Genomic DNA, 26374 nt, shown 5'->3' with positions numbered 1-26374 from the left:
GCCCAACTTTAGGGATAAGAAATAACTTCTGATCTAAAACCAAAAGAGGTACTAAGAAAATACTCATAACTACAAAGAGCAGCCAGTCAGAGAATGGCATGTGCAAATCAGGTGTACAGAAAGGTCCAGAAACAGAGAAATATGCCCATCAATGTGCTTTTTAGCTATTATGATAGCATAACTATTTCCACACTTTGGTATGTTCCGTTTAAATAATTCTGGAAATATCTCATTGTCATGGGTTTCATATCCAAAGGCAAGATTTCCATGACCAAGCCCTGCTCAAGGAGAGTCCTAAGGGTGCTTATACCCTTATATATAAGTATATAAATATTGCTTTGCATTTCCTGCATTTTGTACCTATTTAATGAAATAAGATGTTGCAAAAATTGAATTTATTAAAAGGTACAGTGTCATTATTAATAACATTTACAGACACATATAAACACTTCTGCTTGAAAACAATCAGAGTAATTACTTTTATACTCTGGATCTGCAATTACACACAATACATTGATTTAAGAGTTCTATTCACACCATGCCAATACCACCGAAACACCTACACTTCACTGGCAAGCCAAAATTCACCCAATTGAGCATGAAATTTAATTGCAATTTTGTTCAACACCAATCATATATTTCTATCCAAACAATTTCTGTTGTCATCTGATTATGCAGTACATGTGCCAAATATATTTTGTGAAGTGAAAAAATACTTTTTTTTTTTTTCAAAAACCTACACAAAATCAGGTTCTCAGAACTAATTGTGAATTTAGAGATCCTACAGCTCACAAGGTAATAAGCAAAGGTTTACTCTCTTGTTAGGGTGAAATATTAGGGCATCAACCTCCATGTAGACAAACCTCCTATACATCATGTCTAAGGTATTCGCACACCTGTTTGCCCATGAGGACAGAAATAAAGAAGCAGAAAAAAGAACATAGGGAGGTGGTTTTGTTTGTTTTGGGTTTTTTTTGCACATTTAGAGACTTTAGAACTGATATACCATTTTTAAAAACTAAGTTAAGGACTCAAGCAAAACATCAACAGGTTTTGAGGTGCTCGTGTATATTTTAGGAATAAACACGCACACACAAATATGGTCTGTGTGAAAAAAATTGTGGCTTACTCCAGGCAGCATTTCTCAGAATATTTTTAGCTTTCCCATATGCCAGGGAAGAAAAATACTACTCAGAAATATTAAAATATTGCAAATGTAATTCTGTGCAACAAATTGAACATCAATACATTTTACATTGATTTAGTATACACAACACACACAAAAATCATAGCTGTGACCAGTATGCATGAGCAGCCAGGTGAGATATTTGTTCTGAATCATAGGCTCAGAACACTCACACATTTCTAGAGATACATTTTAAGTGAAGCAACAAAAACCTTACAAAAATGTAAAGATATTTAACTGGGCAGAGCACCCCTGTTGTGTAAAACCACAGAATGAGGAGCAAAATAGAGTGAAATCTAAACATTTCATATAAGGAAGGAGGTGGTGCAAACCAAACAATGCCACTTTGGGGTAAAATGCCTTTCTCTAGAGGAAGAACAACCAGATGTGAATTTTGGTGATGTAACATCTCTCGTACATAACATCACAAAAACCACACAAAATGTGAAGGGATTATTTACAGAGAAACAAAAATACTGGGAAGTAGGGTTTAACATAAAATGACTCAATAGCTCAGGAGAAAGTTTTCTGGATGAACTGTACTGAGGGACTGAGCAGAGAAGGCAGTGAGCCATCAAAGGACAAGATAATGGAGTTTTTGAGGCAGTGGACAGCAAATTTAACATGATCTTTGAGCAATACAGAAAAGCAGAAAATGTGATCCAATACAGATTCTCCTCTTGAGTGTCATCTGACTACATTTCTCTGAGATCTAGTAGTCTAGAATGCATGGATTTTGAAAAGACTATAAAAATGGCAATACACTTGTTAAGACAAAAACAAAATTACATCATTAGTACAGACTTCAAGGAGAATTCAAGAAGCTATTCCAAAAAGGATGGAGATCATGTTTGGCAGCCCTACAGTCAGGGAGAGGCTGGGGTCAGAGATGACTTAACAGTTTCTGATCTTCAGAGAAAACTTAGGATGTAAGTCAATGAATAAAACAGCAAAAGTGAAAAGAAGGGTCATAAATATTCAGTAATAGCAAACTAACATTGCAGTGAAGGTAATTAAGGTGTTCAAACAACAGAAATGGAACATTTTCAGAGAGTCTGAAAAAGGAAGAGCTAGGGAGCAATCAGAATAATAATAAAGACAGAGCTGAAAGGAGGTATCTAATGCAGCTGTGGTACATGGTACCTGAGAAATGTTTGTCCATCCTGCTCTAAAAAGCTTCCAATAAAAGAAGTTCCATCACCTCCCCAGGCAATTGCTTTCAGTGATTCAGCTTTATTATGAGAAGCTTTTCCTGATACTTTCCCAAACCTTCCCTACTACAATTTAAGTCCATTACATGTTTGCCACCTGCAGCACAGGCAAGGAAGATTTTGCCCTCCTGATTGCTGTTAACCTTTTGTATATCTGCAAGTTATTATTTGGACTCCCTTAAAATAGCCTACTCTAATTTCCTTGATTTTTCATTGTAGTTATATTTTCTAAGTCTCTGACTGCTCACATTGTTCTCATCTAGATTCTCTCTCCTCTGGTGCCCCTTGAGCTACTCCAGACTATGATATGACTTTTTAGTAAGCAAGAAGTGCAAATATGATAGCCTTTGATAGTTCCTGTTGCTTTTATGGTCACTGGAAACAAGGTGACTATTCAAGGGAAAAGTTCAGCATTATCTGAAATAAATTATTACTTTTTTGCAAGGGCAGTGAAATTATCCTCTGATACTACGACTAATATTAGGAACTGAGCATATCAGAAGAAAAGCTGATGATCTGTACCAGGAGCTGGGAAGAGCCTGTTCCTTGGCATTAGACATTATGTCATCAACACAATGCAGGTGCAATGCTGATGAAGCATGCAACTGGGTTAATTTTGTTCAAAATAATGTAGGCTGCATTTTCAAAAACTACTCACTGACTTAGTCAAAATATAAAAGAAAATGAACCCACCTTAACTAGATTTATTTGTAAATCAAGATAAAAAGTCTCTCTATTGGCAAAAGAAGCCAGGAGCACAACTTATTAATATATATTACGATTACTTAAACTCCACAAATCTTTACTACAGGATTTTAATGCATTTTGGTAAGTCACTCTAATTTCCAGCAGCCATTCTTTGTATAAAATGATAGCTGCTTGTGGCAGTGCACACCTTCTAATTATTTACTCAAATAAATGACAAATAATGGCCAATATTTGCTTCATACTTATCAAAAGTGCCTGAAATTCAAAATGTATTTAATGCATCATAAATATAACTCACTAGAGAACATTATTTGCAAGAGAAACAAACATAGATTTTATTTGAAATTTAAAATTTCTGACATCATTGTACCTTGTCAGAAGCAGAGGATGGGCTCATATCTACAACAACTCTAGGGGAAATGCAGTAATTTTATAACAAAATGACAAAGACCTACTGTGTGCTTTTCTGCAGAAATAATTATGAAATAACATCGATTTGAAAAACAATAAATCCAAGTAAAACCATAAATATATCAAATGGATGATCATCCCAGCAGTAAATCTGCACTGGGTTCTTCTGGAGGCAATAACAAACCTGTCTTCACTCCAGCAGATGCAGCACAGTAAATGCTGCTGGTCAGTCTTAGCATGACCAGACATGAAGCACTTACAGCAGTGTCTATCTTATCTTACCTAAAGAAACAATCTGTCCCAATAAAAATTTTAAAAAAAAAAGAAAAAATAAAAATTGTTTCACTTTTCCGTTAATAAATAGATTAACTGAAATGACTGTCAGCAGCACAGTAGAAGAAACTCTTCAAAAGTGATTCCCAATTTAGGGGGAAAAAAAATTGCCTATATGAGGTTTAGAATCTGAAGATGGTCTAAATGATTTAGCTTTAGGTATATACTGAGAAGTAAAAAGCAACCAAGTCTGGAAATGGCTCAGATGCCTGGAGAAAAGAAATGAAAGGAATAAAAACCATTTTAACACCGAGGGCACTGAGTGCCAAGAAGCTCAGCAATGAGTATGTACTGATCTATGCTGCTACTTTGATTTCTTTTGTGATTCTGCTACTGAAAAAAAAAAATATGGTGGTATCACAAAATAGCTAATGTTATCAAACTCTCTGGACAGGCTGCTTCTGCTCTTTTCTGGCTCTGCCCTTCACAGCCTATGCTGCATGCTACTGCTGACAAGCAGAGTTCCCAATCCTCTCTCTCCTTTGACCTTCCCCTGGGTCACCAGTGACTTCACCAGAGCTGCACTGGAGTGCTCCCCTTTTGGCATCCAGAGAGTGGATCCAGGTGAAGCCTTCCAGACTTCCCTTCCTCCACCACAGTAACTTTAGATTGCTTCTGTTCTCCCCAGGAGGGAGTGAGGGCTGCCCTGCCTCCAGCTTCACCCTCCTTGTAAGGGCTCACCCCAACTTAGGCACTTCCAAGCAGTGCAATGGAAATCATTACAGAAGCAGGTAAGATGCAGATTAGGACTAGCAGGGTTGAATATCATGGTACAACACGAGTGGGTATTTCTTGGTCCAGTTAGAATTGGGACACTAACATCAGTATCATTAGCAGGGCAGTGGTTGGTGTGATAAAGGTGAGAAGGAGGGCAAAGGAGAAACTAAGTCTGCTTTTTTTTGTGTAAAGTTTAAACCGACAATAAAAAAATTTAAGAGTTGTTATAAGGCCAACATGACAGAACGGATATGAAGACAAGACTTGTTCAGGTAAAAGGTGGCCTGAGGAGGTAAAAACTGATAAATAATGTTGTTTAAATTAATAAGAACAAAGACTATTGCCAATGCCTAAAAACCCACTCAGACAGCAAGGAAGGGGGCGGAATATGATGCAGATTAATATTTTTTGAAGGAGTTAATATTGAGATACTGTCATTTTGTTGGCAAAACATTAAGATAGACTGATTGATAGAGACTCCAAAATAACTGAGGTTCAACTCTCCTCTGTAGTGTTTTCAGGATATTATTTTAATCTGTTGCAAATTGCTGCTACTGCAAATAGACCCAAATATTATCAGGTGTATTGTAAGTATCTAAACTAGGCAACCATTTTAAGTACAGTATTTATACTCTTGGGTTTCTGAACACTGGGTAGTAAGTGCCTTACTACTGCAAATTAAACCTCTACAGTGAAACAGCTGCTATGGATATTTACAAATAAATGTAAAATACAGCTGTTAACCAAACAGCAGTGTGGCACTACCACGTGCAGTCTCACGAATACCGCCACGTACCAGAGCATCAGCATTAATGTAGAACATTAGTGTAGAAAACCACCACCACGTGAGGCAGGTGACATTAATGAACAGCAGCTTTACTGTGCAGCTGACTGGGAGACTCACAGCACCGTGTGGAAGAGTTCGGTGACATTACACAGTGCCCAGAGGGCCCAGGGATCAATGCGGTGTCACTGGAAGTGTCGGAGTTATTACAACGTCAATAAAAGTATAACAACAATGTCCGAAGTATCAGCGAGTAAAACACGGTGTCAATAAAAGCGCGAGGAGAGGAAATGCAATGCACCACCATCAAAATTGGAACCCCTGGTATATCAAGATCTTTTCCATGCCAGCAGAACATTCTGAAGTTACCGTATAGCCTCATTTTTTTCACAAAAGATCTCTACCTTTAAGCCTCCCAATGGGCATCAGATATGACAAAATTATTAAAGTCATTTAATGATTCTAAATTAATACAACAAAATAAAGTTCACAGCTATTTCATATTATTCTGTTCTTAGACACTGCACCCTGGAAATGTGTGACCTGGATTCCCCTCAATCCAAAAGAGCAGAATATGAAGAACAGATGGGCAACTAAAACTTTTAGTGTCCTTTCACAAAGCAGCTTAATATAGCTCCTTTACTTTTACAGAATATATACCAACAGACAATCAATACTTGAATCACATTCATTTATTCCTCAGCTTTTTTTGATGTAGATCAGTATATTATAATTCTGAGGAAAACTTGAATGGACTTCATTCTGTGTATAACTATGGATTAATTAGGAAAAAACACTATGGATGCTGAATTGTAAACAATTGCTAGAAAATGCTTGGGTAGGAAAAAAAGAAGGTAATAAAAACTGTAAAATATAATTAAAATATTTTAGGACCTGCCTCTTTTAGTGCTAGATTAAAAAACAGGAGAAAGAAAATGTAGCAATTAACTTGTGATATTTACTTCTAAAGTTTAATTAAATAATCAGTATGTACAAAATTAGAGTTTCGATGCCTCATCTTCCACTTACTCCCTCCATTTGAAAAGAAAACAGAAGATCTTCTCAGATACCAGTGCAAAGACAATTAAATCAAATTGCAAAAAAACCCAAAAAACTGTTAACTGGAGTGTGATGTGCCCTCAGCTCGGGGAACTGGAGAGGTGTTCTGTTCCAAGATAACAGGAGACCAAAGTAAAATGGTTTTGGTGAAGAACGTGAGGCGTCTAGTATTACGTCAGAAAATAACACAGCTTCTTCAAAGAGATTTTAAGAAGTCATTTTTACTCACCATCTATTACAAATATTTAAATTGTGACAGTGAGAACAATTGGGATAACTTCCTGTACAGCAGCAGGACAGAGCACCTCACTTTGATAAATACTCAAGAGCTGAATCTTTTTATTTCTGCCATGTTTTTTTCACATTGCTCATTCTTCATGAACCTTGGAGGTTTGATAGATTGTATTTAATCTTCCATTGAGATTGGTTATTGAGAAAAGTAAGAGAAGCTTTGAATTTAAAAATTGGCAGGAATGAAGAGTACAATCTTGAAAGATTTCAGATCTAGAACACCTCACTCCCAGGTCCCACCATAAAGAGGGTGAAGTAATAACTGTAAACACAATATTGTAAATAAAGTTAAAGGAATAGAGGATCATCTCCCAAAAGCTGAACCTAGATTTGATATTCATTATTATCCACATATTGTAATTTTCCCTCTATTTTCAGGTGAAACTTCTAGAATCCATTTCATGCATTATTACACCATTCCAGTATCATACTGCTTTGCAAATTACTATTTCTTTTCCAATGTACTGCACTTGCAATAAAAGAATGCAGTAATGTAGCCATCCCCTACAAACAAAACCATGCTTTAACCAGTCTGTATGCCTTAAACCTCCGTGTATAAAACAACACTGAATTTTTACTCGAAGGTGCTTTAGTTTGTTTGTTTGTTGTAATCTCTGTTAATTAAGATAGATGTTAACTAGATGGCAGTGTGTACTTGAAGGACTGGGCATGACATTTGCTGCCTCCTTAATGCTCAAGTCCTGCATTCCTTCAGCTCACATCCATCACAAGAGGACTGCCAGGTGAGCTGACTGTCACCCCAGCCCAGGCTAATAGATTCTCCAGTGGCTTTTGGTACAGCTTATGTCACAAGATTAAAACTCTGCGGCTTGGAAATGACAAAACACATGTAGCTGAGACTTGTCAGCTCCAGGTAATCAGATGCTGCTTGGTTTCAGAAGCAGATGCAGGTGAGACTGGCAATATAAATATGCAAATCACAACGGTCCCTTGTCAGCACCACTGTTCCTACCTCTAATGGCCCTCGTAGAAAGTCTGTTTGCTCAGCTCCTACTTCCAGTGCTACATCGACAGAAGCAAAGGGGCGGCTGGCCATCTGCTGTCGCTCCCGCATAAGTTGCTGATGAGGAAAAAATGATGTTTTAACAAAACATTAAAAAAATGCACCAGATTATCAGTCTGCCCTACCATACCTCCCATTAAAACATAAGAACGCAAACAGCATGCACACAGTCATATTTGTGATATCGAAGTGAGAAAGTTATACTAAATCATAATCATCACCATCTATATTTACTCGAGAAACAAGCACAGAAGGTTATGATGCCTACAAATGGCCTTTAAGCTTGAACTCTGACAAACTTTCCAAATGAAAGCTTCCCTAACTGACTGTTCTCTCTAAATAACTTTGCTATTTGTGTAAGTTGCAGGCAAATACAGGAAACTGCTGTTAAAAATAGTTGAAGTCTAATTCCACTGATAATGCATGCATTAGAACACCTGCCAAAAAACAAGTCCACTTGGCCTTCAAATTTTCATATTTCACAACTAAGCCAGATGGAGTTAATAGTGTCAGGACTCAATTTTATGCAGGATCTTTTCTGCAGTTACTTTCATATGAAGAATAATGTGTCAGGATTGGGAACTCTGCACCAGTATATTAGAATACACTCAGCTACGCTCACAGAGCTTGTATAATCCCTTCCAATCGTACCAGTGTGCACAGAATTCCCAAGCAAAACCACAAAGTTAACTCATATTTCTTCCTCAGCCTGTAATTATAATGCTTATTAAACCACAATGAATAAAAATGATGACCAGCAGTAGATATTACAGATCTTACTCCACTGGTTCAGTGCAACTAATGAAAGCATTATTAAATATTTAAGGTGAATGAGTCGTGCAATTCAAGTGGTGTGATCCTTCAGTTGAACAGGATGTCACAGCATCTTGAAGAGACAAAACACTTGCAAAAATGATTTATTAGAAAAGATTTGTTTCATTTTCTTAACGTTTTTCTCCCTGTTATCTCTGGAAAGCTTAAAACATTAGAAAGTGTTGTCTGAATGTAAATGACACTAGCACTGTGACATACTGTTCATAAAACCCTTTGAAATAATAAAAGGTATGCAAGCAAATATTTGCTGGCAGCTTACTAATAAACACTGCTGATTTAAGATCTGTTACAAAGCAACAAACTCATTTTGTAGTGCTTCTTATGCGTTTTGCCTCGACTTGCATTTTAAGACTGTCTACAGAAATTTAAAGGCACACTTGTAACGTTGAAAGCAGAACAGAGCAGTTGCCTCTCAGTGCACTGCCAGTACATTCCCAAGGTCTGGATTTTATAGCCAGGCAGTGTGTTTGTCAGCAAGCACCTGCACAAATGGCCTCCCAGTATATCACACCAAGAGGGCAATCAATACAGCTGTGGGCAAAACTGCATGCTTTATATGGGGAATAAATAAAAACCAAGTATTAATATCTAGATGGTTAAGAATTATGTTTTTAACCCTCTACTTCTACATGAAACTGGTGGTGCCTGTCTAGGATTGACATCAGCATTGATTTGCACCAATACAATTTACTAATAGATTTTACAGCTGGAAAGAACTACTATGGCCCTCCAGTCCTACCAAGAAGCTAGCAAGGACCACAAAAAGTATAAAATACTGAGTCACTACATCCTAAAATTAGTATATGTACCTCCTTTTCCTCCCAAAATAACAACATTTAAAGAAAACTGTTATTAGAACAGTCCTGTCACATGGAACCCATTACAGTATTCTAAGTCTGCAGAGCTATTGGCAAGTGCTTACTTTTTAATGGGAAACCAAACAAAGAGAATTGCTTGGGGAAAATACTTAAATGAGCAGAACAACCAATGCTCCAAATGCACATACTACTATTTAAAGGATTTATTTTACGCAGATTATAAACAAATGTATATTTGATATGTTCTCTGGTTTTTAAGGCCAGTAAGTTTCTCCCCCTCCTCTCCTGGTCAGGCATTCAGCAAAACCTTTTCATTCACAAGAATTTCACTGAAATTTTGATAGTTTGCCATTTGAAAAGAGTGCTACAAAGATTCTTAATTAGCTCTGTAGACAGGAATGAAAACTTTTAAATGTTTGGTTGCCCACAAGCGCTGCTGATTTTGGCAGCTGAGCACTCGCACAGCAAAGTGCTTTACTCAAAACACTGCTGCTTTCCTTTCATCATTTTAACGCCCTCTGTAAGGCGCAGGACAGGAAAAACAAGATGCAATGAGGAAAAAAGCAGGAAGATATGATGTTTAAAATCAGTTTTGTGACTGGAAAAGGTCAGCGCCTCCCACCATCTGCAACTATCCACATAGCAATGTAGGAACAAAGTTCTAGAGCTTCCAGTTATGGGGAAATCCTGTACCTCTCCCAAACAGGGAAAAGAACATGGAAACTCTCTGAACATTTCATGAGAAGAGTGAAAAAGCTCTTCCTTACCCTCTCAGCAAAGAGAGAAAAAACCCCCAACAAAATTCCCCCACAGATTTCATCACAACTGAGTCAGAATAAACATGGGATAGTGAAAAGTGAAACTACAATGCTGTTACTTTTATATACTCAAGTCCAAAAATATTACTGCATTTTAAAAAAAATCACAGAAAAAAACCAAACCAAAAAACAACCAAACACACACCTCTCCAGTACTGAGACACATTCACTTGGAGACATCAGATAAACAGATAGTATTAACATGTAATATTTGAATATTTTATCACAAATTTAATCTATAGCATTCGGAATGCGGGCACATCACTAAATATTCACTTTAAAGTATGGGAAATTAAAAATATCATCTTCTCAGCATAGGGCTGAGAAATTCAATAAGCATTTATTTGACTGAGCAGACAACCAATTTCAAGTTCTACCAAAACTTTAAATCTCATTAAGTAAAAGATTATTGACAAGATTAATTTTTTTAGGCATCTCTATTATTTTGCAGCAATTCCAAGGCATTAATTCATATCTTATTGAGAGTTTTTCACATAAAGTATAGAATTATACCTGTTCTTCAGCGAAGAACAGTAAGATGCTAGGACACTATAAATTAGGTCAATTTCTCACTAAATACCCATATAATTTTAAAACATTTCTTCAAAACCCAACCATTTTGGCGTAATTATTTCCCTATTATGGAAATACACATTTCAGATGATTCTGCATGAACATGTAGACTTTTTAACCCATAGATTATGATAATTTTGAGTTTTGGTGTCCTAGTGAAACAAGGATTTTGAAATGGGACCTGCTTTCCCCATCTAGAAGTTTATCTCAACAAAGCAGTTGCCTGGGAATGCAATTCAATTTTACTATTGATCAAAAAATCCTCATGGGGGATACTACTCGTCTGATCAATCCAGTTTGGAGTAAATTAAAATGTTCCATGGCATCTTGTATAATAAATTTATTCATTGCAAATTTCTTATTTAAGTAGAAATGTTTTGATTTTTTTTTCCTCTTGGTTGATAACATTGCTTTCAAAATATTTTAATGCCTGTATTGTATTTATGTACAATAAAACATTCAATGCAAAATACATATTACAGTGAGTTAACATTAACAGAATACAATATTTCAGCAAACTCAGGCTGACATGTTTCAAGTCTTTTGTATTTTAGGAAATGTTACCATTTTGCTTCTTTTTTCGCTTCTTTTATTTCTTTTTTTCTTAAAGACTTGCTCTCTCATGTGGAATTGGATACTGTTCTTCTGACTAGTACTGCTTTTCTACGCTGTTCACCTTACAGCATAACTGCCCTGGAAAAGCCCTAATTGGAAAAAAAAAATCTAATAAAGTGCATGAGTTGTTAGGAACTAGGGCAGGTGTGCTTTCTCTTTGTTATACAGTAGCAGACATTCTTGAGAGACTGATGGATTAGGAGAGCTGAAAAGGATGAGGCCATTTTAGTGCCATAATAGGATGAGAGAGCAATCCTTTCAAAGATCTTTCTGCTGCTGTTTGGCACCTCTAATGAGCTCCTGGTAACCAAAGGTACCCATAATGTGCCAGAAAGGGTGCACTGACCAGTGTGCATGCCCAGGGTCACGGGGCAGCTGGACACTGGGGTACAAGTAAGAGGTGTCAAATGCCATGAAAAAATGTTCAGGAGACTTCTGACTGCCAATCAAAGCCCGGAAGTCTCGGTACACTGTTCCAGAAATAAGGGTACAGCAGGTGGGAGAGTGTCTCTCATTTTAACAGCAACAACTACCTAGGTTTTCCACTTTCTCTTCCTTCACATCTTAGAAGGGTTTGGTTTTCTTCCTAGATCCTAGATCACATCACTGTGAATGTGGTACCAGGACATGTATGACTTTGTCAAGGTGAGTATTGAAAACCAGGAAAATGGTAATTCTGCAGCTCTCTGAAAACTGCTGTCTAGTTCAGTGCTGCACAACCTTCCTAGTGACAAGGATTTTTCAAATGTCTAATCTGAAACTCCTCTTCTGCTTATTCATCCTGCAGCTCTGACTTGTCTGCAGTTACAACTTGGTCACCTCCTTTGCTACTTCTGTACTGTCAACTGCTGATGTGAGTAACATCCAAAGGCTACAACAGAAGCGTTAACAATGCCAGGCATTAAATCTGAGTTTTATATGAAAAGTATTTGCAAGGAGAAAAAAATGTCAAAACCTCACGGAGATTTGCACTGACGAATTTCTGATCACGCTGCATTTGACAAGCTCCAAGGCTTAAAAAAGTAAAGACTGTATGAAAATGGATAGCCCTGCAAATCCAGAGTCTCTCCAAACTATGCAATTCACCCATTCATTTAATATTCTTGAGGGTTCTTATTGCCACACCCAATCAACAGAAGTAACTTACACAGATCTGCATAGATCACAGACATTTTAGTTAGAAGCACAATTTAATTCTCTTCCCAAATCTTAAGTTCTCATTTTCAAACTGAATTATACTTAGTGATATTTTAATGAAGCTCTGATTATTCACTTTAATTTGCACAAGACAGAGCTTGCCTTCTCTGCAAATTTTCTCATTGTAACTCTTGGTGTTGAAAATCTCTTCAGATTAAATTGGCCATTTATATGGCTGGAAAGGAGAGCAATTTCTAATTTACACGTTGAACAAACTATTTTATTTGGTTAATTTCCAAACCAGCTGCTTTCACTGGAAAGGCAGATCACAGTCATTAAACTGTTTTGTTGGGGTTTAGGTGAAACAAGCTCCCCATTCCATGACTGCATGAGGAACAGTGATTTTAAGAGATGGATAAAAGCTGGCATAGGAAACCAAGCAGCAGGAATAGCTGTAATTCTGACAGAAGCCTGACAAGCTGAACTCGGTCATTCCCTCCATCATGAACTTCCTAAACAATCATTTCCCTCTGCCTCATTTCCCACCGTGCTAAGTGGAAAGTGCCTTGACACAGGAGTGCATTCAGGTAGGCAATGAGATATTACAATGATGGACGAAGTATAACGTGCTATTTGCACTGCAAAATAGAGTCTGTGGAAACTTCCTGAGATACCAGGGCCTATTCCATGTCACTTTCTTTAAAAATTGCCTGAAGAAAAAGTGCTCTCAGGCATGTGCAAAGGTCTGTCATGGGAAAAAAAAATGAGAGGAGTTATACTTTTTGTCCTAGCTTTATACTGAATAAAATGAAGGGTTATTTAAACTAGACATAGTCCGGCAAACAACAGCTAAGACGTACTTAAAATACAGTGTACACATCCCCAAAAAATAACAGTTCCAAAAGGTCAAGTTTTTATGTATCCCTTTTGGAAACCAAATACCAGTCGTCTGCAATTTCCCCTGAACAAATCAAAACTGAGAAAAAAAGATGAGCCCTGAAAAGGTCATTTTGTTGCTAGATCCAAGGAACAGATATTTAATGTATTGCACATTAGCAAGCAAAGAGCAAAATGTGAATCTGCTGTGACTTCAGCTTTTAGAACTTTTTGACCCTGGAATAGAATTCCCATCTCTAGAACAATGGAAGCGGCACCCTGGGTGATGCTCATTTGCCAGTAATTTATGGGGGATCATGTCACAACAAAGTCGTGTTTGATCCTTCATATCCTTTCCCTAAAGAATATTTTGGCATGGGGAGATTTTTTGGGTGCTAAGAATCAATAATATATTCAAAATTCAGTTTTCTGCTTTAAAATGTAAGAAGTGCTAAACAAGACCTAATCCTATTATCTCTTTCACTTGGATCACAATGAATCCATGTTGCACATTTACACAGATCTGTAACCACAAATGTTTTAAAGGTTCCTAAGGATGCACTCAATTCTTTCCATAGGCCTTGCTAATCCCAGAATTGTGCTCTTATCCCTAATTGAGTGGGTTTAAAAAATCCTTAGGGCAAACTGTTGAATATTTTGCTGTTAGCTAGCAGAGCCATTTTCAGCTGACAGAAAATTTCTAAAAATGCTTGTTCTGCAAAGTAATTCTGTATACAGAGAAAAGAGCCAGATCAACTAATTATAGATGTTGAAATGTTTCCACAGAAGACATTCTGTATTTGCCTAAGGACAGTTGTTTATAAGTGAATATATTAAAATATGTGTTAAAATTGTTTCAGAATATGAAAGAGAGTAAAGTATCATATGGTGCAAACTACTCCTTGGAACTCTCATCTACAATGGTGCCACATAAATAATCCTTTCAAAATGTTTTCTAAAGAACTACTTAAAAACGTAAACTACCATTTCTATGAGTGAAATAGCCACAGTGTGAAACTTCTTTCAAAAAACAAAATCTCACTCCTTCCTATCAATGTCGTTAAGCTACGGCCTTTTGACATGAGGCACTGTGAATATTATCCATCATTATGATAACCAGCTTTAGTTACTTATCTTAAACAACAGATGTCACCTCAATAATTCCCAGCTCTTCCTAGAGTAATTCAAATTGCTTTAAAGATAGTAAACATGTTCTGATAAAGGAAACTGGGTTTAAGTGGTACCTCACGAGATCACTTGGTCCACCCCTGTGCCTTGGTCCTACACAGGGGCAGTGTGGTCATGATTCTTCTGGCAGATGTATGTTTTTAAAAAAGGCCACAGTGGTGAGTGGAGGTTCCACAGTCCCTCCAGAAGTCCAAGAGCACCTAAATTAAATCTCCATGCTGAAATTTAAGCCAATTGTTTCTTGCACAGTCTGCAGCAGAGACCATTCTCTGTCTGGAAATGAGGAGAAATATTCCCCAAAACTCTTGTGTGCTTCACAGGAGCTCATTATACATCGTAAGTTTCCAAATTCCCCTTCAGCCTTCTCAGCTGTAAACAAACATAGGTATGTAAATATTATCTCACCACCCCCATCTTCAGTGTTCCCTTCTGTCTCTTATATCAACACCAGAATCAGATCCCAGTAGACGCCCACTCAATGCACCTTTCCCTTATTACAATGAACAACTTATATCCAACAACTTTAAGAATACACTTTGACATTCACTTCCTATTTGTCTAAAAGGTCTGTTAACCTGTTGTATAAAGAAATTGGGTTTGGCGTGACACAACTTGTGCTTGGAAAAAATAACATTAAACTTCTTCACTTTTTTTTACATTCCTATAGATGATGCAAAAATTGTTTATCCCAATACTTTCTGAAGAATTAATGATAAATTGGCTGGTGCCTAATTGCCCAGCCTTTCCTTTGCCCTCTACTTTTCTTAAGATAGGAATTCTCTTGTCATACCTGAAATCTTGGAACCCTGACAGGCTCTGGAATCATGTAAGTGCTTACCCAAATCTCTGTGTATTCTAAAATAAATGTAACCAGGTTTTGAAATCTGAAAATATTTAGCGAGTATTGTTCTATCCATTTTTCTACTTTACTGCTTGATCTTGTACCCCATTTTCACTGCAGGTACTTCAGAGCTTTTTTAAAGAGGCCCTAACTAAAGCATTTTTTAAAAGAGACTATTTCCTAGCACAGAGGAAGTCAGAAAAAAAGCAGTGTACATACTGTTACCTTAAAGAGAATCTAAAGTGCAGGACACGTATATCTTAATTTCCAAACAATGTCTTTGAACCTACATGACAAAAAAAAAAGGGTAGACACCGGATTTGTTTCTTCTGTGAACTGATGTGAAAAGCTGCAGTCCAAATTGTAATGACTGAACTGGAGCTAGGCCAATTTATAAAAAGCTGAAGTGTCTGAAATGTACCTGGATCCCAGGCCCCACAGTCACTTCAAGTGATCAAAATATTCAGATTTTCTTTTTCCAGATGACCTTGAATTCCAGACTTATATTTATTTTTCTTCATTTTTTAATGAAATTGTAACATGTACAAAAATTGTAAAATAAGATAAAAAATAATTCTGAGTAGAAAAACTGGGCTGCACTCCAACAAAGGTGAAGATTGCCTTTATTATTGCCTCTAATTCTTTAAAACCATCTATTATTTGAGATTACTGGTACACTGATAAAGTGACAATGTAAATTAAACTTTTTAAATACAGCACCACTGACAATCATAGAACTACCCTAAAGCAATCCTTTAGAAGCTCCTTAAAGCACAAATGATATTACCATTAAGGAAGTCAAACTGGTGACGTACCATGACTGATTGATGCCTTTAAATGCTTTCAAGCTTTAATCTTTTCAAGTATTTAGCCAAATAAACATCGTTGTCACTGCCTTGCAAAGGGGACCAAAAAGACTAGTGTTCCTGCCTGTTTCAGGATGGAAATGCCCTGACCCACATGAACTCCCAGTGTAAGAAGCTGAATGGTCATGCTACAGCACCTGGTGCTCGTGTCTTGGTTAAGTAAAGACCTTCTACAAAATCCTTACAAATTTTGACCCTTTGTTACGAGATTGTTAACTCCCATATCATTAAAAATGAGCCTCATTTTTAGTTCAACCACCGCATCCAGCAGAAGCTTTAATACTCAGTATTTTTTACATCAGCCATTCAATTACAAATCATTGGCAGAGTCATCGTTTTAAGTTATAGCCAAGATCAGAAAAAAGTCTGGTCACTCTGAATGTACAGAAATTCCTTATAACAAATCCCATCCGCTTGGCATTTTCAGCAAGAAGGGGTTTGGCTAATCAACATAAAACTAGGATACCCATCTGAAATCTGGCTGCTAGCCACAGAAATATTCCAAACTTCACAGATTTGCTCACCATACGTGGGACATTCAGGTCAGCAAGAATTTGGCAGGCCCTGCTGGGGGGAATGGCATGTGGACACAGCCAGCTCATGTTGTGCAGGGGAACACGAGGCTCTGAAATTGATGCAGCTCGGCTGCTTGATCAGAGCACCAATGTGAATTAAAGCAGCTCTCCTTCGTTCATGTTGCTTCTGTTGGAAACAGCTGATTTAGCAGACGAGATACAACACTGTTAATGGGGGTTACTCAAGAATACTTGAACAGTAAGAGTTGGTGGAAAAGTTTTCCACTCCTGCTAGAGAACTAAAAAAATCAAGGCCACTGAGCACCCCCTTACACTAGAAAGAAACCAAAGAACCAAGACAGTTTGCTCTAAGTTCAAATATCTTGAACAGGAAAGTACAAAAATCAAGAAACCGCTGACAGCAGAATGTCTGAAACCTGTAACATTTCTATGGAGAATTATTTTAAGAGTTGGTAGATAGCAAGCTAAAGGGATGAAAACTTGTTGAATCTCCTAAAATATTTCAGCTCTATCAGAATTTCAGAAATAGATGGTTCTCAGCCTTAATTATACCAAAAAGTTTAAAATCAGTTCTGAAGTAAGAAGCACAACACTAATTCCAAGAGACTACCTTGGCAATATCTGTAGCAGCAGAAGTCAGGTTGCTATTCTATTCATCTTAATAATTTTGTGCACAAACCAGCTGCAAACAAGGAAACACAACTTTCCCAGTACTGTTCCTACAAGGGATTGCACCAGCCTCTGTGTGTGCATACTCTACAGATTAGAAAAAAATACTGTGAAGAAGTTAATCCCTCACTGCTGCTACACTGAGACTGTGAATATAAAAGAGACAGAGTGTAAATCAAAGCACTCTGGCATTTTGAGCTCCAGTCAGACTGTTTCAAGAGAGAGAAGTGGGACGATTTAGAGTTCATCAATTATATCACATCAAATTAGCCTCTATCACAGGCTTGGCTCGACAGCTTTCATCTATTTTAATTTACAACTGAGAGGACAGCCAAGTACAGGATTGTGACAATGACACAGTCAGAAGGAAGCACAGCACTTTTGTGTCCCAGGAATGGAAGGCTTGAACAGCCATTTCAGCTGGGTCAAACACTCCAGCCACGTTTAGTTTCTTTTATTTGCTTTGATCCAACAATGGAGCAATATTCTCAACATATTTTTAGCAGTTCTGCAGTCACTGTCTTTCTACAGACTCTCTTCTGTATACATCCACCTTACACAGTGATTTACCTTTGCAGTTAAATCTTTAAAATAGATGAGTACACTAGTGGAATGCTATTGTAACTGTATGTACTTAGGACATAGGCTAGCTACCTTAAAATCACTATCAGTAAATTGTTAGAATTTGCCTTCCAACTGACAGACTTTAAATTTGAATTTGCCATGGTTATTTGAAGACACTGACAGTGCAATAACTTAAATCACAGTAAAGCACAGGAAAGCACTGAACGACCTTACACAGATGTAACTTCACAAAACATCTTATATTAAGAATTCATCCCTTTGCTATGGATGTGATCCCAAGCACTGTGCATCATTTAAATTGCTGTTTAGAGGCTTAGACAGATTCAAACGGAAAATGGGCCTCGTGTTAGCACTGCATAGTGGGGAATTTGCACAAGGATGAAAAGCCAGCTTTACTTTTTCTACCCACAGTAAATCCTAAGAAAGAAACAAAAAGACACTTTTCCACACAGCATTCCATTTCCCTCTTCTCCTAAAATCCTTCCTTTTCCTAACACAAGAAAATGAAACTAGGAATTTTAAAATGCTTAGATTGCAATGATTACTTCACCAGAATGAGCAGGACTTCCAAAAGTACATTTCCACACAGTCTCTGTGCACTTTGAAATTACGTGCATATCACTTTTACTTGCTTTCCTCTAATATGGCCCATTCCCAAATTAAATACTACATGCTTTAGGCAAGTCAAGGTCATCTTTCCCATTCCTTTACTTCCCCTCCAGGCTTGACTTTGCTGGTAGGATTTTAAGTAGTGAAGTACTAATAGGATTTTTATGGCAGTCTTAAGGGGTTTTATTAAATAATTGTATCAGATTAAAATGCTTGGGGACAAATAAATTATCAGAATTTCTGATTGTTACTTTTTAAATACTCTCACATGATATTAGGAGTGATTAGTTGGAGCAAAAACTTAAGACACAGCATTATCTTTTACCTGGAATCTTAATTGGCTCCTTTCTATATGCAGTCTTATACAGTTTGCATAAAGAGCAAATGAATACAACAGAACATATTCATGACGTTCCTCTTACAAAACTGAAAACAGACATTTTTATATTCTGCAACAGTAAGTGCCTTTCTGGATAGGAATCTTTTACCTGGAGTAGACAGAGCCCTAAATTTTTCAACAATGTGGTCTTATTTTCTGCTATTGTTTCCAGCTGGATTGGTTTAAAATGTCAGGGAACCTGCTATGTGTTAACAGTTTTTTTTATATGGGCATCTGCTAAATGCTTTCAAATCTACATCACCATAATATGTGAGACAGCTGGAATTTCATTAATTGAAATTTATTTACAAAGAAAAAAAGCCAGTAACATCCTTAATTGGGAGACAAAAGAAAACAAAGATATTATCCATGAGTTAAAGGCGCCACACATCTCAATGATTTTCCTCAGCAGACCCATATTTATCACAGCGCACGCAAAGCAAGGACTTGCCCACAGGAGCTCCTTAAAAAGAGCACAACAACAATGATTTGGCTAATTAATTTCCCCTACTTATTATGAATTGAGGGAAGTATTCTAAAATGTAATGCTCAAACCCTTCAACACGAGTTTTTATTTTCTTACTTGGGGCTGTGGCAGTTGGTTGACTATCAACACGGAAAAAGATATCTCTTGATGACGTGAACCTTGTCATTTAAATAGATGTGTTTTAACAAAATCATATGAATTCAAGATGATATTCACCTTGCAGGGAAACACTTATATTCTCTCTCCCATCTAACTCAGGACCAGCAAACCTTCTCTATTTTCATCTGGGTAAGGATCCCACTCAATATTAGCTCCAGCACAGGTTCAAAATGCCAAATGACAGCAGGGAAGCCTGGGAGACTGCAGAGGAGGCAGCTCCTTCCTGTGAAGCAAAGATCAGGCTCCTGTCAGTGAAGGTGAGCTGAAAGACCACAAAGGTGTGAAGTATAAGAGCAGTGGTGGGATGTGATGACCTGAAAGGATTCTCTGATCCTTCCCTGCCACACATAAGTGAGGTGGACTACAGAAGCCATTAAAGGTACCACAGGAAAAATCTCTGGATAATGCAGTTTTCCTTGTACTTGTGGAGAAAGTTCTCCACCAGTGTTCAATGCCTAAGACTAAACTTCAGATTCAGCACTGGGGATGTTGTACTCTGCTAATAGGTCCCAAACCCTCAGCTAAGGCCATCAAGGAGAAGAGAAAGACATTTTTCCTCCACCAGGTTAGGAGGGGTTTGGAGCTTCTCATGGTGTAGGAAATCTGGCTTTGATTGCTCAGTATAACCATTCCTTATTCCTACACTTCATACCAGTGTGGAAAATCCAGTTTATGTAGCGGCAGGCAGCTGGGCAGTGCCGGGATACAGGTCTGAAAGACCAGCATCAGCTGTGATTTTTTCTTATGAGCAACCCTAACATTTGTATTAGGACAAGGCAACATGAAAATCCAGCAGCAAAGACACCTTGAGGACAGGCAAAGGGAGACTGGACAGTCCCACTCAGTGAATTATTAAACTGAGTGTTACCACATCAAAAATATACACAGATACAGGTTACTTTAAAAACATCTTGTCCTTCACATCCTCTATGGCCATTTTTGAGGGTCAGTACACAGGAGCTACTCTTCCCTGGGTAAATAGCTCCAAACAGATCCCTACAAATAATTTGGATATTTTTTCGTGATTGATTACATTAATTTTTTCAAATTCTTACCTGGTTCAAAATGCAAAGAATCATACTATCTCCACAGGTAATTTCTTCAGCATTTTATGAACACTCAGAGGAATTAGAAACAGTTTTAATATTTTTGGGTTTTGACAATTTATATTTTTAGCTTGAAGTTACAATTGCCAACATCCATGATTCAAATACAAAAATCCACTCTGTATAAGAACTCCTAAGTGGCTTTTTGACATTTACTGCTTTGTCCATGCTCAAAGACAAAAGGTGGGCAAACAGCACTAATAAATTTGGTTTCATACAGGGATACACTTGCACCTATAAATTATTGATCATAATAATACAGACTTATGAGAAAATTAATAATTTTCAAAGAAGTTCTGAATATTTGCCTTATTTTCTAATTTATCAGCATTTTGATTCCCAATGAATGAGTCTTATGATTTCAACAGTAAAAGTTGCTTGCAGTTATATTCCTGGCCTTTAAAATAACGTGCTTTCATTCCTGTCCTGCAGGCAAAAGTCATTTCTGAGTTTCTCAGTTTTTGATGGAGGGAAATTTTGACCTAATTTTCTGAAACTTTAAAGGCAAAAGATGTCAACAATTCTTAAACATGGTTTTCTAAACGCAAGTGCAATAAAAGGCGCTTCAATAAAAATCAATAAATGAAAATTATGGTTTATCAAATTATTTTCTTTGCAATTGGCACCAGTCACATCCAAAAATCCTCCCTTAGGCTGTACCAACATTTTAGATATACAGTGAATATACCAATTAAAACAATTTGGGACTATTTATGTTTTTCTCTATTATATCAGTTGGTATCAGAGTCCAATTTTCTAAAATATATTTATTTTTAAATATATTGAATTGCCTTCTTTCTTGTCTGTCATAGCTCTTCCTATGCTGAAAATAAAATAGGTCCCTTTTTGAAAACCCACTATTTCTTACAATCTGTTTACACATGGCTCCAGCATGGATTTAAAAATATGGTTTTATTTTAAAAAGCCTGGCTTGATTACAAAAGTACAGGTTATATGTTTTAGTACTCAGATAAGGATTTGTACCTGAATTAGTCCAGAGAAAAGAGAAAAAAAGTAATTGGAATTCACAGATGCTGAAACACAGCTTGAGCTACTTCCTCTTCTCTTAATTTATAATTGATGAATCAAGGCTTACTGCAGCTGAGTATCTCAATTATTATTATTATTAAGTCCTGCATTCTAAACCACTTACACACAGTAGAGATCGAGTCCTTCCCTAATCAGGTCCTTCATAGTTTTCCTCAAACAGGAAACACAGTGTGAACCACACTGAGCATAGAAGCTGACACCACTCAGACTGACAAGGTCCAAGTCATGCTAAAGCAGAATGGCAGTCCATACCTTGTCAATGACAAATCCCCCTTGTTTGCTCTCATTTAATGAGAAATTCTGCTTTGTTTTTCCGATGTATTTGATGTTCTGTGTCTAAAAAAAATATTTTTGCCTTCAGTCATGCATAGAAAACATGGAGACAAGTGGGTTTTAGTCTACAGTTTGACACTCTCTCTCTCTCTCGAGCATTAACACAACAAAATATTTAACTAGTTAGAGGGATTTGCATAAAGGAAAACTGCAGTATTCAGGAGTGGATAAAACATAGTTAAATCTCTTAAAATAAAAATGCTGCCTTTACATTTTCATCCACTAACTATATTGCGTATCTAAATAGCTTGATTTGGAGTAACTAAAATATTAAAAAATTCCTTGTATTCAATCCAATGTAAAATGTATTCTGAATACAGTTATTTAAGCAGCCACAAGAGCACATGTAATAATTATACCAGCATTTACTCCAACTACAAGTAGGCAAGGATGGCAGGATATTGGCATTATTCTTCCCCACAGTGTACAGTGGGTTGTTTCAGATACTGGGCTAGTTTGAACATATATAACATGACTTTTTTTAGGAAGTCAAAGTAAGGCTTACACAGAATGAATGCAAATAATTTACATACATACAGGTGTCCCAAATCTCATGTATTCTATTTAATTGCAATGCACATTAGGCTTTTACAGCTGAGAGAAGAGGACCTTTTAGTACACCTATGACAAGCCCAGTCATCCCAGGACAAGCTGGAAAACGAACTGAAGAATCCTGTTGGCTACAGACCGCTGGACAAGTCAAGAGACCCTAAGCCAGTTCCCTCTTCTGAAAAAGCGTCAAAATACACAGCAGAGAGCTACCTGGAATTGCAGTACCTTCTGAACACTTCAGAGATTAACATTCACCTGGCCCAAACCAAAATAATTCCATTTCTCACCCACTCATTGGAAAGTTTCCCTGAAATATCTCATTTCTCATACGAAGCTGATATTTAGATAAATTAGTATTTTTGAAAAAAAAAAAAAAGCTATTTAGCTTTAGTAACAAATAATGAGAAACATTTAGTGTAGGAATCATTGCCATAATTTCAAGGATTTTATTAATTCTATACATACCTTGAAGTCGTTCAGAAATGTTTCTGATCCTACTGTACATCAAATAATTACATGAATTGCTATGCAGAAAATAAAACTGAATTGTGTGAAGTAAGACAAAGCCATGATAGAGATGACACACAGTTTACTGAATTTACTGTGGGATTTTTTTGCTAATTTGTATTTCCAGGCAATATTTCGGCCCTTTAACATACAAACTGCAGACTGGTAGTTGTGACTTAGCTGCACAAAGCTGCTCTTTTATTTTTCTCTCCTGGGGCACTACTTGTCCAGAAGCAAACTCATTTCACATCACCTCAGCTGCCAGTGGTAAACTCACCAGCAGTGCAGAAGAATAAAGCTGTGATAATGTCATGAAGCAAAAACAGAGGCTGGACCTATTGCAGTTTACTGTACACAAAAAGGACTTCTAACACCACTTCACCTGGACATAAGTTATATTCACCCTTCACAGAGTAAACCTCCATCTACCACCCTAATGTGGGGAATCCATTTCAGCGGCATTTCTCAAAGAAAATTTATTTAAGAGAAATGTCACCAGTGATAGCACTCTCTCTCTATATATATATATATACACACACACACACACTTGGCTCAATACAGCATGCTTTTTTAACAGTTTGATACAATTTCTAATAAAAGGTCCAATTTTTAGCCACATTAACAAACCAACCTGCACACTGAGCTGCCACAAACTCCCCAAACAACTGGGCATTACTTGTTGGCATACTGCTATTTCTGCTAAAAAAACCCAAGGCTATATGATGCAAAACTTCGCAGACATCAACCAGAGTTAGGATATGTGAAAGTCTCCTTAAATATCTGGCAGTTTTGGAGGGCTCTGCTTTAGCTTGGTGCTGCAGACAATTGTACCAGTGCACAGAGCTTGGCTGCTGTGTCTCCTAATGCAAAATGACACGGTACATTATTTGCCACATCAGGAAAAGCAGAAACCATGCCCTAAGGCAGAACATCCTGAGTCATAATTATTCAATTACCATGTTTAAGATCATCCACTGTTGTGTGAGCACTGTGAAAACAAGGCATAATGAAGTGGGTTACACCAGGTCTGACATTTCACCCCTTCTGTCTCATCATGCTCACTTTGGGGGTTTAATTCAGTTCTGTGAGGCTTATTTCTATCTCCATTTTAATACTAAACCAGAAAACATTTATGCTTTTATCTTATGGAAGTATTGCATGCTACGTTAAAGAAATATTTACAATCTATCCAAAGAGTACACTTAGAATATTTTAAAATATTTCAGATCTAGGGAGCTAGAGAAATAGAAGAATTATTAATTCATTATTATTATCAATGAAAACTGCACATAGTGATCTGTACAATATTGCACATTTTTATTACAACACACTACTGTGAATACAATCATTGGGGAATGCTATGAAGAAGAGAAATTATAGAAAAATTAATAAAAAAACCCCAACACAACAAGAAAGATTATAACCACAAGAATGTTTCTGCAAAACAAAAGCAATAACAAATAAAAAATGAATGGAAAATGTTTACAAGGTTATTTCTCAGCTGCCCAGCACCATAACAGATGATTTAAAACCTATTTAATATTGCATGTAACAGAATCCATAGGTAGCAAGACCTCAGCTAACACCCCTGATAGAGCGGACTGCAGGAAGGAACCCAAGTACAGCTCTGCAGCCACAGGGAACTCGAGGGGCAGGAGCCCTTCCCTCTGTCCCTCCTGCCCTCCCCTTCCATGCAGACAAAAGAGGAATTTGGGCTTCTGCCATGATGCCTCCTCCCTCAGAAGGGACAGATGTGGGATGGTTTTGGTCTTTCCTTCAGAAATGGTGTAGGAACACCTTTCTGCACTTCTTCACACCTGCACCTCCTGATAGTGCCCTCACAGCCACGGTGCAGAGATGCCAGGGGTAGAGTCATGGAATCACAGAATATCCCAAGGTGGAAGAGACCAACAAAAACCACTGAGTTTAACCCCTGACCCTGCACAGGACAGCCCCAAGAATCCCTCCAAGTGCCTGTTTCCCAAACTGTCCTTGAACTCTGGCAGCCCTGGGGCTGTGACCACTTCTCTGGGGAGGTGTTCCAGTCACACTCTGGGTGAAGAAGCTTTTCCTCACACCCAAACACTCCCTTGCACAGCTTCAGGCCCTTATGGATGGTACAAGGAGCGCAAGCTGTGCACTCAGTGGTGGTACACTATTTGGGTTGGCTCAGCAAATATTCCCTCAATTTTGGGATAGAGACAGCAAGAGGCCATCCTTTGTTTGATCTCACTTGGGAGCTGCCTGTTGGGCCACGCTGGTGGCGTACTCAGAAGAAAAACGCAGGATATTTAGTCACCTTCATAAGAATGGGTCAACAGGCAAAAATAGAAAAGCTAAAATTTCCCATTCTTTTCCTCCAACTACTGTGAGAATAAATATATATTATAAAAAATAATAACATTTTCACCTTCATGGATAATGTTCAAATTGAAAGTAAAAACACTGAAATTACACAGAGGATTTCTGGAATGACAAGCCTTTTCCAGGATCCATATGCAAACCATACCACATCAGTAAACACTCCTCAATGCATACAGATATACACACACACACTCTCCAAGGAAAATAAGTTTTTAGGAAATTTAATCTGCTTTCTTCCTAGGTGGGGCAAAAACTATGTGGATTTTAAAATAATGCTAAGATAAGTTAAAACTAAATGTCTTAATGTACAGGTAGATGTCTACATTAAAGTAGAATGAAGTGCAAAGCCCAAAAAAGGGCTAAAAAGCAATTTAGCCAAAGAACAAGGATCTCAGGTATCAATTTAGTGCCACAGATATGAGCCTACAACTAGCACAAGCACAGAAGAATTTCAGTACAAATGGGGAAGACAAGCGAGTCTTACTTTCCCTGCATATGTTCAATAAAAGGCAAACATATCATCATGGGATGAGTAAAAACCTCCTCACCAATTTTTATAGCGAATACTTTAAAAACCTACAAGCATTTAAAATCCAGCACTCACGGTACAGAGGAGCCAACTGGGACATGTTCTTAAACGTGACACGATCCTTGCCTCTGACATTATCCTGTGAAACATTTACTCAGGGTCCGTGGCTTTTGGTAACAGCTCAGCATACTGCTGCTCTCCTCCAATTTATTCTGCAAG

General features: G+C 37.4%; 1 protein-coding gene across 5 annotated transcripts in view; it reads right to left on the bottom strand.

Moving 5' to 3' along the window:
* ATRNL1 (attractin like 1) overlaps nt 1-26374 on the bottom strand; it is a 432362-nt gene that overhangs the window by 107327 nt on the left and 298661 nt on the right. For 3 of the 5 annotated variants that reach the window (XM_040071146.2, XM_040071148.2, XM_040071150.1), the window contains exon 27: nt 7674-7781. The exons of the other annotated variants lie outside the window; for them this stretch is intronic. In XM_040071146.2, coding sequence (XP_039927080.1) covers nt 7674-7781 — 108 coding nt within the window. The remainder of the gene's footprint in view (nt 1-7673; nt 7782-26374) is intronic. 5 annotated transcript variants of the gene reach the window in all.

This window comes from Hirundo rustica, chromosome 8 (assembly GCF_015227805.2).
Source record: "Hirundo rustica isolate bHirRus1 chromosome 8, bHirRus1.pri.v3, whole genome shotgun sequence".
NCBI classification, from domain to species: domain Eukaryota; kingdom Metazoa; phylum Chordata; class Aves; order Passeriformes; family Hirundinidae; genus Hirundo; species Hirundo rustica.
Note: the sequence above shows the minus strand (reverse complement) of the source record. Positions and strands in the feature narration are given on the sequence as shown.